Consider the following 16,410-nt stretch of genomic DNA (forward strand, 5'->3'; position numbering starts at 1 on the left):
CCTTTGAGCAGTACTTGGGTCCTTGTTCCCACAAGTCTTTGACTTTCCTCAGCTGGAAATTAAGATGGGGGAGAGACTCTGATACCCCTTTTCTGGGCAGCGGCAGAGCCCTTGCACACCCTGCCCTGCTCCTGCCAGCGGGGAGATGGCTGAAGGGGCCAGAGGCTTGCAGCAGCTTCGCCTGGCGTGGGCATCAGCCAGCTCATGGCGACAGGCTGGAGGAGTGGGAGAGACTGACCATGCCTGTGGGACAGGGGCATCCCCCGTGGGACCAGCAGGTCCAGTGACCCTGGGACGGAGACGGGTCCCTGCAGGCTCAGCCAGGGACCTGTGAGCCCTGACCGAGCCACCGATTTGTCACCTTGTCCCCGAGCTGCCAAGCTATCACAGAGTGGGGCCGCTCTCCCCGGAGGCTCCCGGCTGCCGGTGGAGCTGGCCCGACGGCCGGTGGAGCTGACCGGGGCCGTGGGGAGGGTCTGGGCAAGGACCAGTGCCGGAGAGCCCCGCAGGGGCCGGGGACGCAGAAAGGACCCCCGGGGGCAATTCAGCATCCCCCGCTCCCCACTCCCTGCAGGAGCCGGGGGTGAATCCGCCCTTAACAGGGCCCTTTCCAGCTCCCCGGACTCTGCAGCCGTCTCTTACCCGACGGGGCGGGAAGCCGCGCTAGGGCGAGGGGCTTAGGCACCGGGACTGCTGGGGGGCTTAGCCCTGCGGCGTGGGTCAGACCCGTGGGGCGGGCGGCGCACAGCCGGGACCCCCCATCGCCGCGCCGAGGGGCTTGCGGCTGCGGAGAAGAGAGCGACGAGCAGGGTGGGCAGCTCCGGAGGGGCGGGGATTTGGGGGCAAAACGCGCCGGGGGCCGGGGGCGGCCGGAGGGGGGGACTCGGGGGGCACCGCAGACGCTTGGCCGGCCCCGCGCAGAGCGGAGCATCCCCGGTCCCGGCCCCCACGCCGGTCCCGGGCAGGGACCCTCCCCCGGCGGCTCTGGGCGAGGGGGGCGCCCCCGCCTTGACGTCAGGAGAAGGGTTTATAAAGGCGGAGGGCGGCGAGGAGATCCCCAACGCCGGAGCCGAGCCGCAGCGGAGCCGTCAGCGCCTCCCCGCCGCCGCTTCTCCGTGCCCGACCCGCCGGCGAGATGCTGTCGTGCCGCCTGCAGTGCGCCCTGGCCCTGCTCTCCATCGCCCTGGCCCTCGGCACCGTCTCGGCCGCCCCCTCGGACCCGCGGCTCCGGCAGTTCCTGCAGAAGTCTCTGGCTGCCGCCGCCGGGAAGCAGGTGAGAGCCCCGCGACGGGGCGGCCCCGGCCACCCCTCGGGCAGCCCACTGGGTACCCCGGCCATCCTGCTGCAGACCCACACTTCTCTGCTGCAGACCCCCCCTTCCTCCTCCAGAGATCCCCCTGAATTCCTCTTGCAGACCCTCCATTTCGCCAAGAAGAGCCCCTGGCTCCCCTACTGCATACATCCAGCTTTCCTGCTGCAGATCACTCCAGTTCCCCGCTGGACACCCCAGTACCCTCAGTATAGAGCACCAGTTTCTCACTGGACCTTCCCAGCGTCCCTGTTTCAGACCCTCAGTTGCTTGCTTCAGACCCCGATTCCCTGACGGATTCCCCAGTTCCCTGCCAGGGCTGAACCAGTGACAGGCTGGGCAGCTGTGGGTGGCAAGGGGAGACACCCCTCAGCCCAGCCCAGCTGGGTGCTTGCTGGCAGGGGATGAGGAGCAGCCACTGCAGAGGGCAGAGCCCCCACCAAAGCTCTCTGGGGCTTATCCAGGGCACTGAACCAAGGCAGCTGCCCAGGTGCAGCAGGAGGATGTCCTCATCCATGCAAGGAGACAGCCAGGTCTTGGAGGGACAAGAGAAAAAGTGACCCCCAGTGAGAGGGTGACCCACCTCAGCCTCCCCTGTGAGCTCACCCAAAGACCTTTCCCGTGTCACTTTAGCAGCAGCCTCGCAGCAGCCTTGCTGAGCCTGGCACGGTGTGCTGGAGCAGTGGGAAGGGAAGGCGGTGCGGGGCTAGGGTGAATTCGCTCCGTGCCACGGCCAACAGCAATCTCTTCCCCACACCAGGTAGATGTCAGTGCCCTTCTGCTCCGCTTTATGCCGTAGGCACAGCTGCTGCGCAGCAGCTCTTGGGCTGGGCTCTTTGGAAAGCCAGGGCTCCCCTTCTCCTCCAGAGTCCTGGCATGTCGCTAATCTGGGCACAAAGGTATCTTAGAGGAACAGAGTGGTGAGCCCCAAAAGCCAAGGAGTAATTGTGGTCTCTCTCTCTCTCTTTTTCTCCCTTGTCCCCCAAGGAACTGGCCAAGTACTTTTTGGCAGAACTGCTCTCAGAGCCAAGCCAGACAGAAAATGAAGCCCTGGAGTCTGAGGACTTGTCCCGAGGGGCTGAGCAGGATGAAGTGAGACTGGAGCTGGAGCGCTCGGCTAACTCAAACCCCGCTCTGGCGCCCCGGGAACGCAAAGCGGGCTGCAAGAACTTCTTCTGGAAAACTTTCACATCTTGTTAGCTTTTGAAACCCATCTCTCCTCCCTGCCCATCCCTGCCTTCTTCCTAGCCCCCCGCCCTGAGCAGAACCTTCACCACAAGAGGCGAAGACTGTAAATACACAATCCGCGATTATGGTAAAATTAAACAAACAAGGAAAAATTGAGTTTGATTTCCAATTGTTTTAATAAAACTTTCTGTTCCAATTGTACACAATTTGCTTGAGTTGTGATTTCTGACTAGTTCTTTAATGACATGCACTCTGCGACTCTTTCAGATGTACTATTTTTAATTCTTTGTTGCAATAAAGTTTGTTTCAAACAGTGATGCTAAGACTTGGTGGTCAATGGAAAAACCTAAGTCACCTCTCTGGCTGCTTCTTTTTGAAATGCAACTCATCTCAGGGCAGCAGCAGCAAACAGCATGCGCATGCACACATATGCACACACACACACCATCTCTTCAAGTGTGGTTTTTTTTTTGCTGTGGGCTTTCTAAGGGACCAAGAAACGCAGTGGTATTTTAGATATCAAATCCCTGTAATTGTGGCTGAGTCAAATTGACAGCACTGGCACTTCAGTCAGTCTAGGGGATTTACACCCATCACCAGAGGCATCACTATAAATCACAGCTGTGTATTCCAAGCGATGGGGATAATAAAAGTGGCTCGCAGTACAAATTTACCCTACACATACCTCATTCTCTCCTCAGCCACAAACACTAAAAGGTTTTCTTACCTGTCTTACTTTACTTCTTGCAACATCCCCGGCAAACACTGCTTCAGGGATTCCTTCTGGAAGTTTTCCTTTGTTTTGCTGTGCAGGGGGAGGTTTGTATCCCTGTAGAGCTGAGACGTTAACCCCGTGCCATCAGCCCCTCTCCACCCAATAAACTGGTTACAGCAGGTTTTCTACCCACTACATCACCATTAAAGGCAATGTTAAAAGGTTCAGTAGGGCAGGAGACAGCATTGGGGAAAAGGCATGCTTCTCCCAATGGCAGGGAAATTCTTCATGCTTTTGCAGAGTCTCTTCCTTTTCTGGCTGTGCTGATTTGTGACATGCGGTTGTGGGTGAGCTGGAGCCGAAGAGTATGGATCCTGCATAGGGGGTGGGTATCACTGATGCGAAATTCATTATTCAGGGTTAAAGGTTAACCAACATTTTGTAGCCATCATAAGTGGAGGAAAGGTGAAAAATGGGGGATCTTAGAGATGTTCATAGGTGGAGGACTGAGCACGACCCCAGTGGAGGAGGATTCCCTAACTGAGGGCATGTTAAGTTGCCTCTGGTCTGCGCTGAGTGTAGCTCTCTGTGAGACATCACCCTTGATGGCTCATGAGCCGTTGCCTTTATTCTTGGTCTGTGCCTGCCCTGCTTTCCCTGTGGGCAGGGGTTTGTTAGATTCCGATGGGGGGCACGTGAATTCCTTGTCACTGGGAGCTATGACAGTGCCCATGTGAAATCCAAGCCCTGCCACGCTCCTCACCACTGAGCTTGGCTGGGCTGCTCCACAGCTAACTGGCAACAGGCAAGGGCAGCGGGGACATGCACGGGGAGGGGAGATGCTGGCATCACCCCCTCCGATCCCAGAGGCAGGACTGGGTGCTGCCTGATCCCTGCCTGCTGCTGCCGAGGGAGCTGAATCCTGCACCCACTGCAGAAGCCTTGCAGTGGCATGATGCTGCATGTCCCCAGCCCCTGGGAGCCTCTCCTCCTTCTCCCTTGTAAGAGGGATAGGTTTCGTGGTGTGACCCGGGGAAATGTGGGGTCCCTGGCCCCTACTGTCCCCCACGTGGTGCGGTGGGGTTAGGGGCTCTGTCCTCCTTACCCGAGCTGGCTGCATTGCAGACTGGGCAGGGAACGGTGATCCTCCTGGTGCTTCGGGGGACGGGGGGGCCCTGGCACACAGGGCACCCTTTTTCATTCCCTGGTTTTCTGTGACTGGTGCAGCTGTGGAAGGTGCAGGACTAACTCACCCCTGGGAGAGGAGCAGGCCTGGCACTGCTGGGGGGGGGGGGAGCCTCCAACAAAAAGACCTTTGAGAAACACAGGTAAGGTAGATCATTTCTCAGCCCTAAAAGCAGAGTGAGAATGGGACCCCATTTGAAAGTGTGGAGACAAACTCCCTGAAGAGAGAGCAACAGTCCTAGCTCACATCTGATTCCTTTGGTGCCATGCATCATCAAGGGAGCCAGGTTTTAGGCAATTCAGTAAAGCAAAGACCTCCCTACCCCTGGCTCCTCGTTCCTGTCTTGACTGAGCTTCCACTTAGCTTTCCAAAAGCAGCTAATTCTTCAGTGCAGAGACAGTCTCAAGGCAGCAACTAAGAACAGAAAGGGGGTGGAGGTGCCAGGGGCTTGAATATTCTTATGCACAGAGTCTGTCTTTCATGGGATATAAATAGATCACTACTCACCTGAGGTTTTTCCTCTTGGTCACTATGCTCAGCCAGTGCTTCTGAAAGGCATTTAATCCTGCCAATTGCAGGAGTGAAAGCCATCACAAATAAGGATGTAGATGATCCTCAAGCACAAGCAGGAATTAAAGACAGAGTGATTCACTTGCTACACCAGGCTGTTTCAGCAATACAGCTGGCGACACGGCACGGCAGCTTCTGCAAAGCTTAATGAAGATATACTGGTGGAGGCATGTGCGAACATCCTCGGTTCAGAGGCAGAAAGACAAACCTGCTCCTTCCATCAACTCAGCAGCGCCTGGAGTTTGGGAAGATGGGTCCCAGGGCATTAAATACAGCATCACCACATGTAATTGCACTGCAGCGGCGCCAGCAATCCCAGGTGCTAGGAGCCACACAAACACAATGCAAGAGGCGATCTTGCCCTGCTGAGCTAAAAAGACTAGAAACACAAAGAAATATTTATTGTTTCTCTTTGACAGGTGAACATTGTGGGGTAAAGAGATTAAATGACTATATTTAATCCTTGGCCACGCAGCTACAAAACAGTGTTCCAGGCTGGGAAGACTCTTCCTGGGCAAGGCTGAATTTGGGATGTGCACGCAGGTCAGCTCCCATGGGCCAGAGCTGCCAAAAGGGGAGAGCAGTTATTGTGAGAGGTTTGCAAGTGATGTTCTCTGCAGCTCAGAGCCGAGTCTCCATGGAGGAGCAGCCTCGGCATGGGCCTGAGGGAGGTTAGGGGCTGTGATGATCCACACGCAGCTGATTCATCTCCCCTTTTAAACTCAGTGTCACGGGCAGACCCAGAGCAATCCCTATTCTAGCAGGTGCCTTCAACCTGGTGATTCATCTGAGGCAGTCCAGAGAAATGTCTGTGAGGAACCACATAAAAGGGATTGAAACTGCTGTCTGAAGAGTTGCTTTTAATGAAAACTAGAAAAGGTTGTATAGGCCTGGAAACACACATCTCCTGATGGGAAGTCAGTGGCAAGCTTTTCAGCCATCCCCAGCAGCAAACTCTCCAACTAACGATTCCAGGGGGACTCATTCACTCTAGCAAGCAGGACGGGATTTTTTTTACGTGCAGCCCAAATTGGTAAAAAAAGGCAAGTCTTCCTTGGGCCAGCAGGCTTGTTGGTGACAGATAGCTTGAAGCAATCCTACCTGTGGTGCAGAGGAAATACCTGCGGGATCCAGATTTCATAGCCTGAGTCTATTCTTGCACCCGCGAACTCCTTTCGGCTCTGCAGAAAAGATCAAGAGCCTGGACCCATGGGCACAACTACTCTTCACCCAGAACAGCCTGTAAGATGCTCTGTGCTGCCTTTGCCTTTACTCTGCCTCTGTGGCTCTTAAAAAGCATTACACCATCACACTGATCCACAGCCACCGGGAGCATCTCAGATTCTCAGACCTCTGCTCTCACCACAGGAACTTCATCCCTTTCACGCTGACAGCTCCAAGCATCTCTGGGGAGCATCAGAGCAACCCCAGCCCCCATATGGGTCTGCACCAGGCGTCTGGAAAGAAGCACTTGCTACTGCAACTGAGTCCTAATTCTCTGAAAGCAAAGCAGCAGCTTGTTTATTGACCAGGGTGAGAAAAGCTATACCTAGGTAATAAAAGTTATTATGATAAAGGAACAGACTGTACTCTGCTCTCTGAATACCTCCTGACTCTTTGACAGCCTCTTACCAGAATAATGCAATAAAACTCACTTACACTGAGCATTTTCTTCTCCTTTGTCTTTGTTCTATTAGGCAATTATTTGTTAGTTTTTGTCAACACCTAATTGCACTTCGGAGAATAGCTGTTTGGCCAGATGCTGTGAGTACCTCAGAAGACTGTTTTGGATCCCAGCCTTTGGAGATTTACCCCATAAACGACTTGTAGAACACACACAAAAAAATATAAAATTAACAAGGTCACAAAAAATCACCACGTTCAGTTTTTTTCTCATACGTATAGTACAAATGTCAGTTTGTGCCATGAACTAGTATTTCCAACATCATCTGACATCGAAACCCACCTGGTCATTCAATTAACAACATCAGTTTAATGAAGGTCCCCAGTATTTCCTACGGAGAGGTTCCCTGAGAAAGCATAAAATGATGCACTCAAACCCAGACAGTGTTCATCACCTGGGTTGGCTGTTGGACCAGAGAGAGAGGGATTTGGTCCTCCACACAACGCCAGAGCATCCCTCCCGATGCTCTCTGCTGCTTGCCTCCCCCTCCCATGCAGCTGGCTCTTGCAGCCAGCAGCCTGCTGTGCTCCGTGGTGCGGAGGAAGGAAGCGCTCCTGGCCTCCAGCCCTGGCAAAGCATTCCCAGGAGGGGACCTGAGAGACGCTCCGAGCCCTCCCTTGCTCGTCCCTCACCCCTTGTTAGATCACCCTGGGCACAGAGCAGAAGGCACTGAATCCCACCGGCTGGCAACAAGCCTGGTGCTGCTATGCCCCGAGGCAGAGCGTTTGCTCCCTTACACAGATCTGTGTTCTGCCTGCAAGGAAAATCTCTCCTCTTGCTCGGGACTGAGGTTTAAGGAAGAAAAAGGAACCCCCTGGAAATTGGCTGTCACATTTGCAAGGCTTTTATGTAAATCTTCGCTGCCACCTCTTCTCTTCCCTGTTTCACTTCTTGTGCCTGTCAGGGTTTGTGATTCTTCCCAGAGGCTCAAATACAGTATTTCTTTCCCTGTGCCCCAGCCTGTTCCCCAAAGGGTGCAATGTGGGGGGACATCGCTGAGCACGAGCCCAGGGACGGGGTGCGCTGCAGCCAGCAGAGAGAGCCAAAGAGCGCAGATTGCCCTCTTGATGGCTGGATCTGTGAGCAGGTGCTTAGGGTGGGTGTCCCCTGTGCAAGGGGGCTGCCTGGGCTCTGGCTACGACCTCACCACAAGCAGATGGGCTGGAGACAGGAGTCCTGCAGAGAGGGGGGCTCCCCATGGAGCGGCACTCTTGGGGAGCCAGGGTTGTGTGTGAGAGGCTGCAGGCAGTGCTGCTGCACTGACCAAGATTCCCCGCCCCCCAACCTAAGTGCCTGCTTTCCATTTCTAAAGGGCATTTTTCATGTCAGAGATGCCAATTTTTAATGGATTAGAAGAAAGTTAAATAATGTGAAACTAAGTGAACTGGTCTAAGGTTAAATGCAGTGACGTTTGTTCTAATGGCAAACCTGTAAGAAACTGCTTCCATGCACATCTTCTTTCCCCTGGCATTCTTTGTTGTTTTTCAGCATCCAAACAATTCCTTATTCGCTCAGCTCTTCTGAAACTTCACAGTCTAAGCAGCAATGGCAGGGGCAGAGGGAGGAAGGGCTATGTCCAGTTAAAGACAGGGGATCAGATGGCCCGTGGTGGCAGCACTTTGTCACAATGTGTGGCAGTCATTGTTTCCCAGAAGTGAGAGCTCCAGGCTGCAGGAGACTGCAACTTCCATGGCTGACTGAGAGCACTGATTGAGAGTGAAGAGCTGCCCCTTCTTCCCCAGATAGATGCTGAACTGGAGAAGCTGCATGGACAGGTCCCACCAATTCCCAGTCACGCCAACCCCAAGCCATGCCTAGATGACAGGTGCCAGGAGGACCCAGGGGATCACAGAAGGACTGAAGCCATAGACACTGGTGACAGGATCACACCAGAGCTGGTACCAAAGCTGCAGGAGAAGAACTGGACCATCCAGAAGGAGGACCTGAAAGAGGTTGCAGGCATCCTTCAGGAAGCCAGATTCATCCAGCCAAACATAGGAGAGCTCCCAAGAGCCCTGAGGGTTTGTCTCCACAACCCAAACCCCACCCTGTTAGAGATGACCCTGAGGATCCTCCAGCAGCTGTCCACAGCCATGGGTTCAAACACCAAACAACACATGAAGGACTTGGGCTTTCCCCTCATTGCTCTGTTTAGGGAAAGCAAGAGTAGCACGAGAGCTGCAGCCCCGGCTGCCGTGAACGCCTGGGCTGCACAGATCAGCATATTGGAGTAGCTGGCTAGGCAGGACATTTCAGAAGATCTAGGTGAAGAAATACCATTACAGAAGCAAGAACTGATGCAGTGGCTGGCTGAACAGCTGCCAGCCCTCAAGTCAGCTCCCTCAGACCTGCTTCAGTGTGTGCCTCGCCTCTGCTCTTCCCTACAGGACAGCAACAGGGACGTGCAGCCAGCCTCGCAGGCAGCCCTGCCTTTCTTCATAATGCACCTTGGCTTTGAGAGGATGACAGAAGCCACCAGTGAGCTGAAGGCAGCTGCAAAGGACCATGTACTTGCAATACTAAAGAATGCCAACGACAATCTGTCCGCCCAGTCCACTGCTGCTGCTAAACCTCTTTCCAGACACCCTAGAGTCACCACCATGGCTGCTTTCCCCTCTGTTCTAACCACACCACTTGCAGCAACAGCCTTGTCTTCACAAGCATCAGCTAAAGAGCCAGCACCCAAAACCAGTGAAGATGAGAAGCAGCGTCCCAGAGAACTCAAGTCAGGAGAAGCAGTCCTGAAAGACATAGGTGCAGCCAAGGGAAAAGCACAAATGAATTCCATTCTGGAGGATGGGGCCAGCAAACTGGGACCTATCTTCATCATTGTCCCCAAGGGGAAAGAGCAGAGAATGACGGATGAGAAAGGCAGCAAAGTTCTGCAGTGGAACTTCACTGCTCCCAAAACAAATCACAAAACAGGAATCTGGCAGGTCAAGAGTTTCTTTAGGAAAGCGTTTCAGTAAGAAACCTCAGCATGATTCAAACACAAGATCTGAAGTCACCTGTCAGCGTGCAGGAGATGCTCCCTCAAAGCTAGGGCCCACCTGCTCTCCGGGAGGAAACTTCAGCATGGTGGATGTGGCTCCCCAGAGGCTGCCCCCACGTGCAGGTGAGAAAATGAACAGCCTGGTCTCCGGAAAATACTATCACTTTGGACTGAGGGATATAATTCAGTTAGAAAAGATCCCTGAATTCTAAACCCTGCCTATCTCCGACACTGATGACACATGTCATAACACCACCTCCACCATTAATTCCCTTACTTGTCACATTAGCTGTGGTGATACTGACACCAGCATCCAGGCAATGACAGAAACTGAGGACATCCTGAGACAGAAGAACAAAGTAGAAGCCATGTCTGGTCACATTAATGAGTTCCTTATAGCCAGCTTTCAATGACTCAAATTTATCAACCAGCAACAGGAAGCAGATAAGAAATAGGGGAAGGAACAAATTGTTCTGTGATGTAACTATGTCTTCCAGGAGAAGGAACTGGGTCAGCAGGCCTCAGTGGAAGTGCTTAAGGATGTAACGAACAATCTCTTTACCTTAAAGCCAGATATCCTGAATGCAGACCATTAATGTCTTGGTGAAGAGGGTGATGGAAAAATCTGACCAGACACAGATTTTTTTTGTGCCTTGCTGAAGCTGCTCCAAGGCAGCCTGACTGCTGAGGGCAGCCCAGATAAATTTTCTGACCTGTTGGCCAACTGCCTGTAGAGGAGGACCACCAGGCTTCTCCCAGGCACCATCAGCACCATCAGCCTGGATGAAATCCTCTGGATGCCCGCGTACTCATGAAGGCTCTCGCAAAGGAAAAACTGAGGCAGCACACAAACAAACTCCACTGTGGACCCTGAAAACTCTGCTGTAAAAGTTTTGCAGGCTGAAAGGAGTGAGGATCCTGGACCGCTTCACCCTGATTGAGGACACAGCTGGCTCTGAGGTGGAAGCTTACCTCCAAAAGACAGTTAGTCCTACTGCCAAGCACGTGGCAAACAAAACCGAAGTAGGAGCAGGGGAGGAGGTCCCCTAGGCAACTTGCAGGGTTGCAAAGGACAAAGCAGGTTTTAGAGAGCATCTTCTAGAAAATTTGCTCCAAGGAGAGTTTGAGGGAGGGTTTAGAGGAGTTATATGAATGCAAGAAAAAACAGCCCAAGGGGAAGTTGGAATCTTTCCTAGAAAACCTCTCACTCTACTTTCAGAGCTGTGTGAAGCAAAGCCTGGCCATCATCCAGGCAGAACAGGACACCAGAGAGCGTTTTCCTCCTCCCTTGGGGATGTACCCTGAAATGGAAGCATCTCCCCTTAGATCAACAGGAATCCCAAGAGGGACCATAAAGGGAAAGAAGGTGATGCCATCCTGCCAGCTGGAAAACCTGCCATTCACCTGCAGCAGCAACACAGCCTTGAAAGAAAAGCAACGCACAGCAGGCTCCCCGCCAGCCAGCTCCCCTCGAAAGATGCCAATGTCATGCTTCTCCCTTCTTTCCATGGCTGCACAACAGTGATGTCCCAAGGGACATGAAGAACCACCAGCAGAAATAGCACTGGGACCTCAGAACCAGCCAGCCCTCCTCCACACACACATCAATGGGCAGATGGCACGAACCACGGATCAATAAAGAAAAATCTCCAGCATGAATACCAGGTGAGTTATCTGTGGGCTGGCACCCCAGGGCTGCAGCCCCCCGGCGCCAGTCCTGGTTTCTGGTTGATGTCTCTGTTGCTGTTGTTCAGAAGAGAGTGGGGCAGGTAGTGCTGGGGCACAGGTACTCAGCTGGGGAGCGTGTTAAAAGCATGTGCTTACCTAGGGAGATGTCACTCCAGCTCAGGCTGGCTCCTTGAGTGCACTTGCAGAGGCTGATCCCTTCCCCAGGGGTGCAGGTAAATAAAAGAGCAAATTGTTGCTCTTTCCAAAGAGGAGACAAGTCTTAAGACCAGGAGATGGGCAATCCAGGCAAAGGGAAGAGGGTCTTCCAGGTTCCCTCTGCATTTCAGGGAACAGCTATAGGGTTTGCTTTTTTCCAGAGCTCACAGTCTTCGTGCTTCCATGTCACAGTACACCTTTTTAGTCTTTAAAAAAATGTAAGTGGGTGAGACCAATGCCTTAAGAGAAAACTGAACCCAGAGCACACAAATCCAGGCAGTGCACAGGGCAGAGAACCAGCCAGGGTGCTGACCCTGCCTGGACAACCTCCACAGGGGTCCTTCTGACGTGGGATTTTCTAGCAGTCAAAACATTCATGGTCAGTAAGGTATCAGACCACCAGTGCCCAGGTTCCCAGCTGGGAGCTGCCTGAAGAGATCTGGGCTTCCAAACAGCATCTCTGCCTGTCCGCACAATGACCATCAGCTGCCCAATGAGCCTACCAAGGGCAAAGGCTGAAGTTTCTGTTTTCTGTTAGGTAAAACCAGTAAGACATAGGCTTTCAAATCCATTTCCACTTGTCAAACTGGAAGAGTTCAGGAAAGCAGAGTTGCTATGGACAACTGCAGAATGCCAGTGCCTCATCCCAGCCCATCCCTCCCATGTTTTAAATAGGAGCGTGCTGTTATTCTCATGTAAAACCACCTTGATTTGTCTTTAACACTCCTCTTGTCTGCAAGTTCCTGAAGGTAGGAGTCCTCAGCTTTGTGTCAGGTACGACAGTAAGCACTTCAAGGATGATCACAAAATTGCAAGGCTTACTTGATAATAGACAATTCAGCCAATTACAAAATGCTATTAAGCATTCATACTCAGGCAGGGTGACTAGCTGCCTGGTGAACATGGAAAAGCAGTATTTTTAATTAAAATAAGAAAAAAGGAATACACAGTCTGATTACTGGACAACAAGAAAAATACACCCCAGAGATCTCAAAGTGTAATTACCCTTTCTGAGTGGCCAAAATTATTAGTTTGCTGCACACTATAATTCTCTCTAATGCTGCTTACAAAGCCACAGCTACCCCCTCACCTACCCCTTTCTTCCAGTGTTGCACCTGCCCAGAGGCTGCCCCAGTACCCATGAAATTATGCTCTGGTACATCCATATCTAGTTTCTGCCCTTTTTTCTGACCGGGTAGCTGGAGGATTCACAATGAGAACATGGCTGACACCTCTGCAGTTTCTTTTCTTCAACTCCTTCCTGCTCTGTCCTTGGGACACCCTCCCTTTTTTTTTGCTAGACACAAGCTTTGAGGCTGGAGTGGAGCTGTGTAGCTTACATGCAATGCAATTGGGTGTCATTTGTGTGGTCTTCCAAAAGTAAATTCATATCCATGTTGAGCTCTGAGATCAGGTGACCGGACACGCTGTTCCAGGAGGTTTCCTTCAGGGCTGTGCTCCCTTTTTTCTGGTAGCCAGTGCCCCATGAGCAGCTGCTTTTATAGCTTCCTCTCCACCGAGTCCTGGAAATGTTCTGTACAGATGCACAAACATCATTCCAGCACAGCTACCTAGGAGGGCTGTCCATTTATTGCCCTGTCACTCAGTTCACACTCAAACTTGCCCAATAATAGTGTTCCCCTTGCAAAAGCCTCTCTGGCAAGGTGCTATCACCAGTCTGTTCTCCTGACCCATGCAGCAGCTGCAGTGCTGCATCTGACACACTGCTAGAGGAAAAGCCACCGACCATCAGACAGCACTGATATGGTGAGGCCACACATTATGTTGTAGTCAGAGGACACAGGCAGACGCCTCTCCTATAATGCTGAAGGCCTAATACATTCCTTAAGGATTCCAGAGACTATAGAAAATGGGGGAAAGTTATGTGTTTGGAAGCCTTGTGGTATTTGCCAGGCAGGCAGACTATTCATCATGATGCATCACATTTTTAGAGTGCCTCAGGGCCCTTGCCAGCAGGCAGAAACCTCCTGTAATGGGTGCAGCACAAAGTCAGAGCAAGTGATCGTCCCTGTCCTGTAGATATTACATGTGATAGGAGGTAAGTGCATCAGCAGAGATGTCCTGGAGTCCTACAGGAGCAAGTGGCCTCTTGAATATTCTCAGTGTGTTCTCACAGGTGCCACTCAGCACAGCCCCTGAGCAGCAATAAGGAGTGCCCTGAACAGGAAGATCATGATTTGCAAGTTATTCTTGCTTGCATCTCCTTGCTCCTGGCAGAGAACAGCATGCAATGGGGCATCATACTCCAGTAAGGATCTAGGTGCTTGTTCTGGATTTTTCCCAATACCAGCTACATTTGGGTAGTATTAAGAAAGAGAGCAAGGCTTAGAAATATGCTTTGTACTCAGATCTGGATGGTGGAGGCCTGCGTCCTGGAAGACCCATTTCCAGCACATGTAACCCAGCCTGCCAGGAAATCATGCCTTCCGTCAGGGACATTTTGTAATTTTAGAGAGTCCCCCAGAGACAGAGGAGCAGGTTCCTGCCTGTGAAGCAAGGGTTAAGAAATGGGTCCTAACACACATGATAAGACTTTGGGGTCCAGGGATGCTCCTACCAGCAACACATCCTGAGGTTTGCTGGATGGCAATTCAGTTTTCCCCCATCCTGCCTCCCAGACAGCCAGTCCTCCAAGCTGTTCTTTCTCCCTCACAGGAGGGAAAAAGCAAAGACCAAAAGAGCACTTGGGTCACGAGGCGAAGGCGGCGAGCAGCGAAGAGCTCATAAGGGAGAGCTGACCTGGTGGTACCTTTTGCTCTTTTCTGGTTCAGTCCTCTTCCATTTGCCGGAATCATGACCAAACTGCATGCTCAGGAGATAGCAGGGTCAGGGAGATCAATGAATTATAAATAAATACAGTATAAACAGATCAATCAGAGGGATAAAAACATTTGACAGAGCCACACTAATTAAAAATATAATAATCTAGATAGCGGACATTTATTTAAAATGGTGCAATTACAGCTTTTAATCATCCAGGTTTAAATTAACAGCAGCAGCAAAGTGGCTGTGCAAACGTGTTATCTGTAATGAACTGATATTAGAAAGCCAGCTTGGTGATCTCTTCCTCTCTCAGGCTAATTCTCCCTCCTCTCATTGTAAAATAACCTTTTGGTGTCATTTTCTTGTAGAGTCTTGAAGATGAAGACACAATATTGGAGCTAAATTAAATCCCCTTCACATATTTCTCCTCTTTCAAGCTGTAAAAATTGCTGGTATCAGTCATTCACTCTCTAGTGCTGACGCAACCACACTTGAGGAGAACATCTGGGGGCCCCAAGAGTCATTATAGGGAAAATAAAATCCTATATTACAATCAGTCAGCAATTAAAAGGCAGGATGCAGGAGGGCCAATCCTGCAAGATGCTGAGCAGTCTTGGTGGGGAAATCAAATGGTAGACTTGTGATACACTGGGGCTCTTTTCTTCTTCACTGGGTTGATTGAGACGAGGCTAGAAAATTTCTACATCTGCTCCTGCCCAGCACAAATGGCCTTAGAAGTAGCTCATGTTAATTCAGGTCAGTGCTGATCCAGATATTACAGGTTTAGTACCACCAGCTAGTGCCGTCTGCAGAGCCGTGGGGCCAATGTTGCCTCGGCTGGGCAGGTCCCAGCCAGGCTTGGCACTCCAACAGGCATGGTGTAGCTGAAGGCAGCGCTCAGCTTGCCATGTGAAGCCCCCGTGGTTAGAGGGGGCTTGACGCAGGCACAGGCAAATCAGAGACACAAAAGCTCTCTGCACCTGGCATGGGTCTGACTTAGCAAAGCGATGGGTCTGATCCGCTCTGGGCAACTGTCATCTTTCTTCCACATATGTATCTACACCTGCCCTGTAAAAGCATCTTTCCTACACAAGAGCCCAGCGTCTACCAGCCAAGACGCTGACAAGTGTTCAGTGCAATGACGGAAGCGAGCAGATTTACAGACACATGGCAAGCAAAACTGTTGAAGGCAAAACCTTCTAGACATGGCTCTCCTGAGGTGCGTTTGAACCAGCAGCCAAGGAGAGGCAATTCCTCACTGGCTGCAGAAGCCCTCTCCTCCCTGCCAGCCAGCATGCTCAGCTCTGCCCTGCCCCTGCCTTTGCTCTGCCCCTTTGTCACAGTCCACACAGGGAGAGTCACAGCTGGGTAGAAACTGCCCCAAAAGTTTCTAAACTCAAGACTCTGCTTCCAGCGGTGCCCCTGACACAAGTTCTGCAGCTCAGACTGGTGACAGAGCAGTGTGGGTCCTGCTCACAGCGTTGGGATGCTCCACATCTCAGCTGGATTTGCTTCTAGGCTGCAAGAAAAGAGAGAAGATGAAAAAAAAATCTGCAAGAAAAGTAGTTTTGGAAGTAGAAAGATTTCTGTGTAGGAAATTAACACCATGCAGCAAGAGCATATGTGTGACTGTGTGTGTGCGTGCCTGCACACGTACTTCTGCGTGCGTAAGTCACGGCTCTTTACGGAGCTGCTCACCACCCAAAAAAAATGGGTTTTGGCCACTGTCACCACACGCAGTTATCTACCTACATCCATAGTCCAGAGCACATGACTAAAATCAGGAGCCCTTCGGAAAGGGAATTTAATCTAATTAGCACCAAACCCTCCTTTCTTTTCTGTTTACCAGAAGGGTGTGCAAACATACAGTGAGAGAGCAAGTGAGAGTCACACAGTCCGCACTGCCGCAATGGGCAACGTAATTACCTGGCCTGCACATTAAGATTAATAAATATTAACTTTACTTGTGTTTTTACTGTCCACCTAAGATGGAAACAATGAGCTTTACTACTTAATCAAATTAGAGCTGTAAAATTATTTCCCTTTTAGAAGGTTCATTTCTGTTTTGCTGGCAATTAATGTTGATGATTTGAGCCCC

General features: G+C 51.6%; 1 protein-coding gene and 1 pseudogene across 1 annotated transcript; both read left to right on the forward strand.

The window, feature by feature from the left end:
• Nucleotides 1-1,072: 1,072 nt before the first annotated feature.
• Nucleotides 1,073-2,814, forward strand: SST (somatostatin). Its single transcript, XM_005443692.2, has 2 exons — nt 1,073-1,273; nt 2,297-2,814. The coding sequence occupies exons 1-2, from the start codon at nt 1,136-1,138 to the stop codon at nt 2,507-2,509; spliced, it is 351 nt and encodes a 116-aa protein (XP_005443749.2). The 5' UTR covers nt 1,073-1,135; the 3' UTR covers nt 2,510-2,814.
• A 4,817-nt stretch (nt 2,815-7,631) lies between these two features.
• LOC102059082 (cytoskeleton-associated protein 5-like) lies at nt 7,632-11,169 on the forward strand (annotated as a pseudogene).
• The last annotated feature ends 5,241 nt before the right edge of the window (nt 11,170-16,410 follow it).

Source organism: Falco cherrug, chromosome 11, assembly GCF_023634085.1.
Source record: "Falco cherrug isolate bFalChe1 chromosome 11, bFalChe1.pri, whole genome shotgun sequence".
Taxonomy (NCBI): Eukaryota; Metazoa; Chordata; class Aves; order Falconiformes; family Falconidae; genus Falco; species Falco cherrug.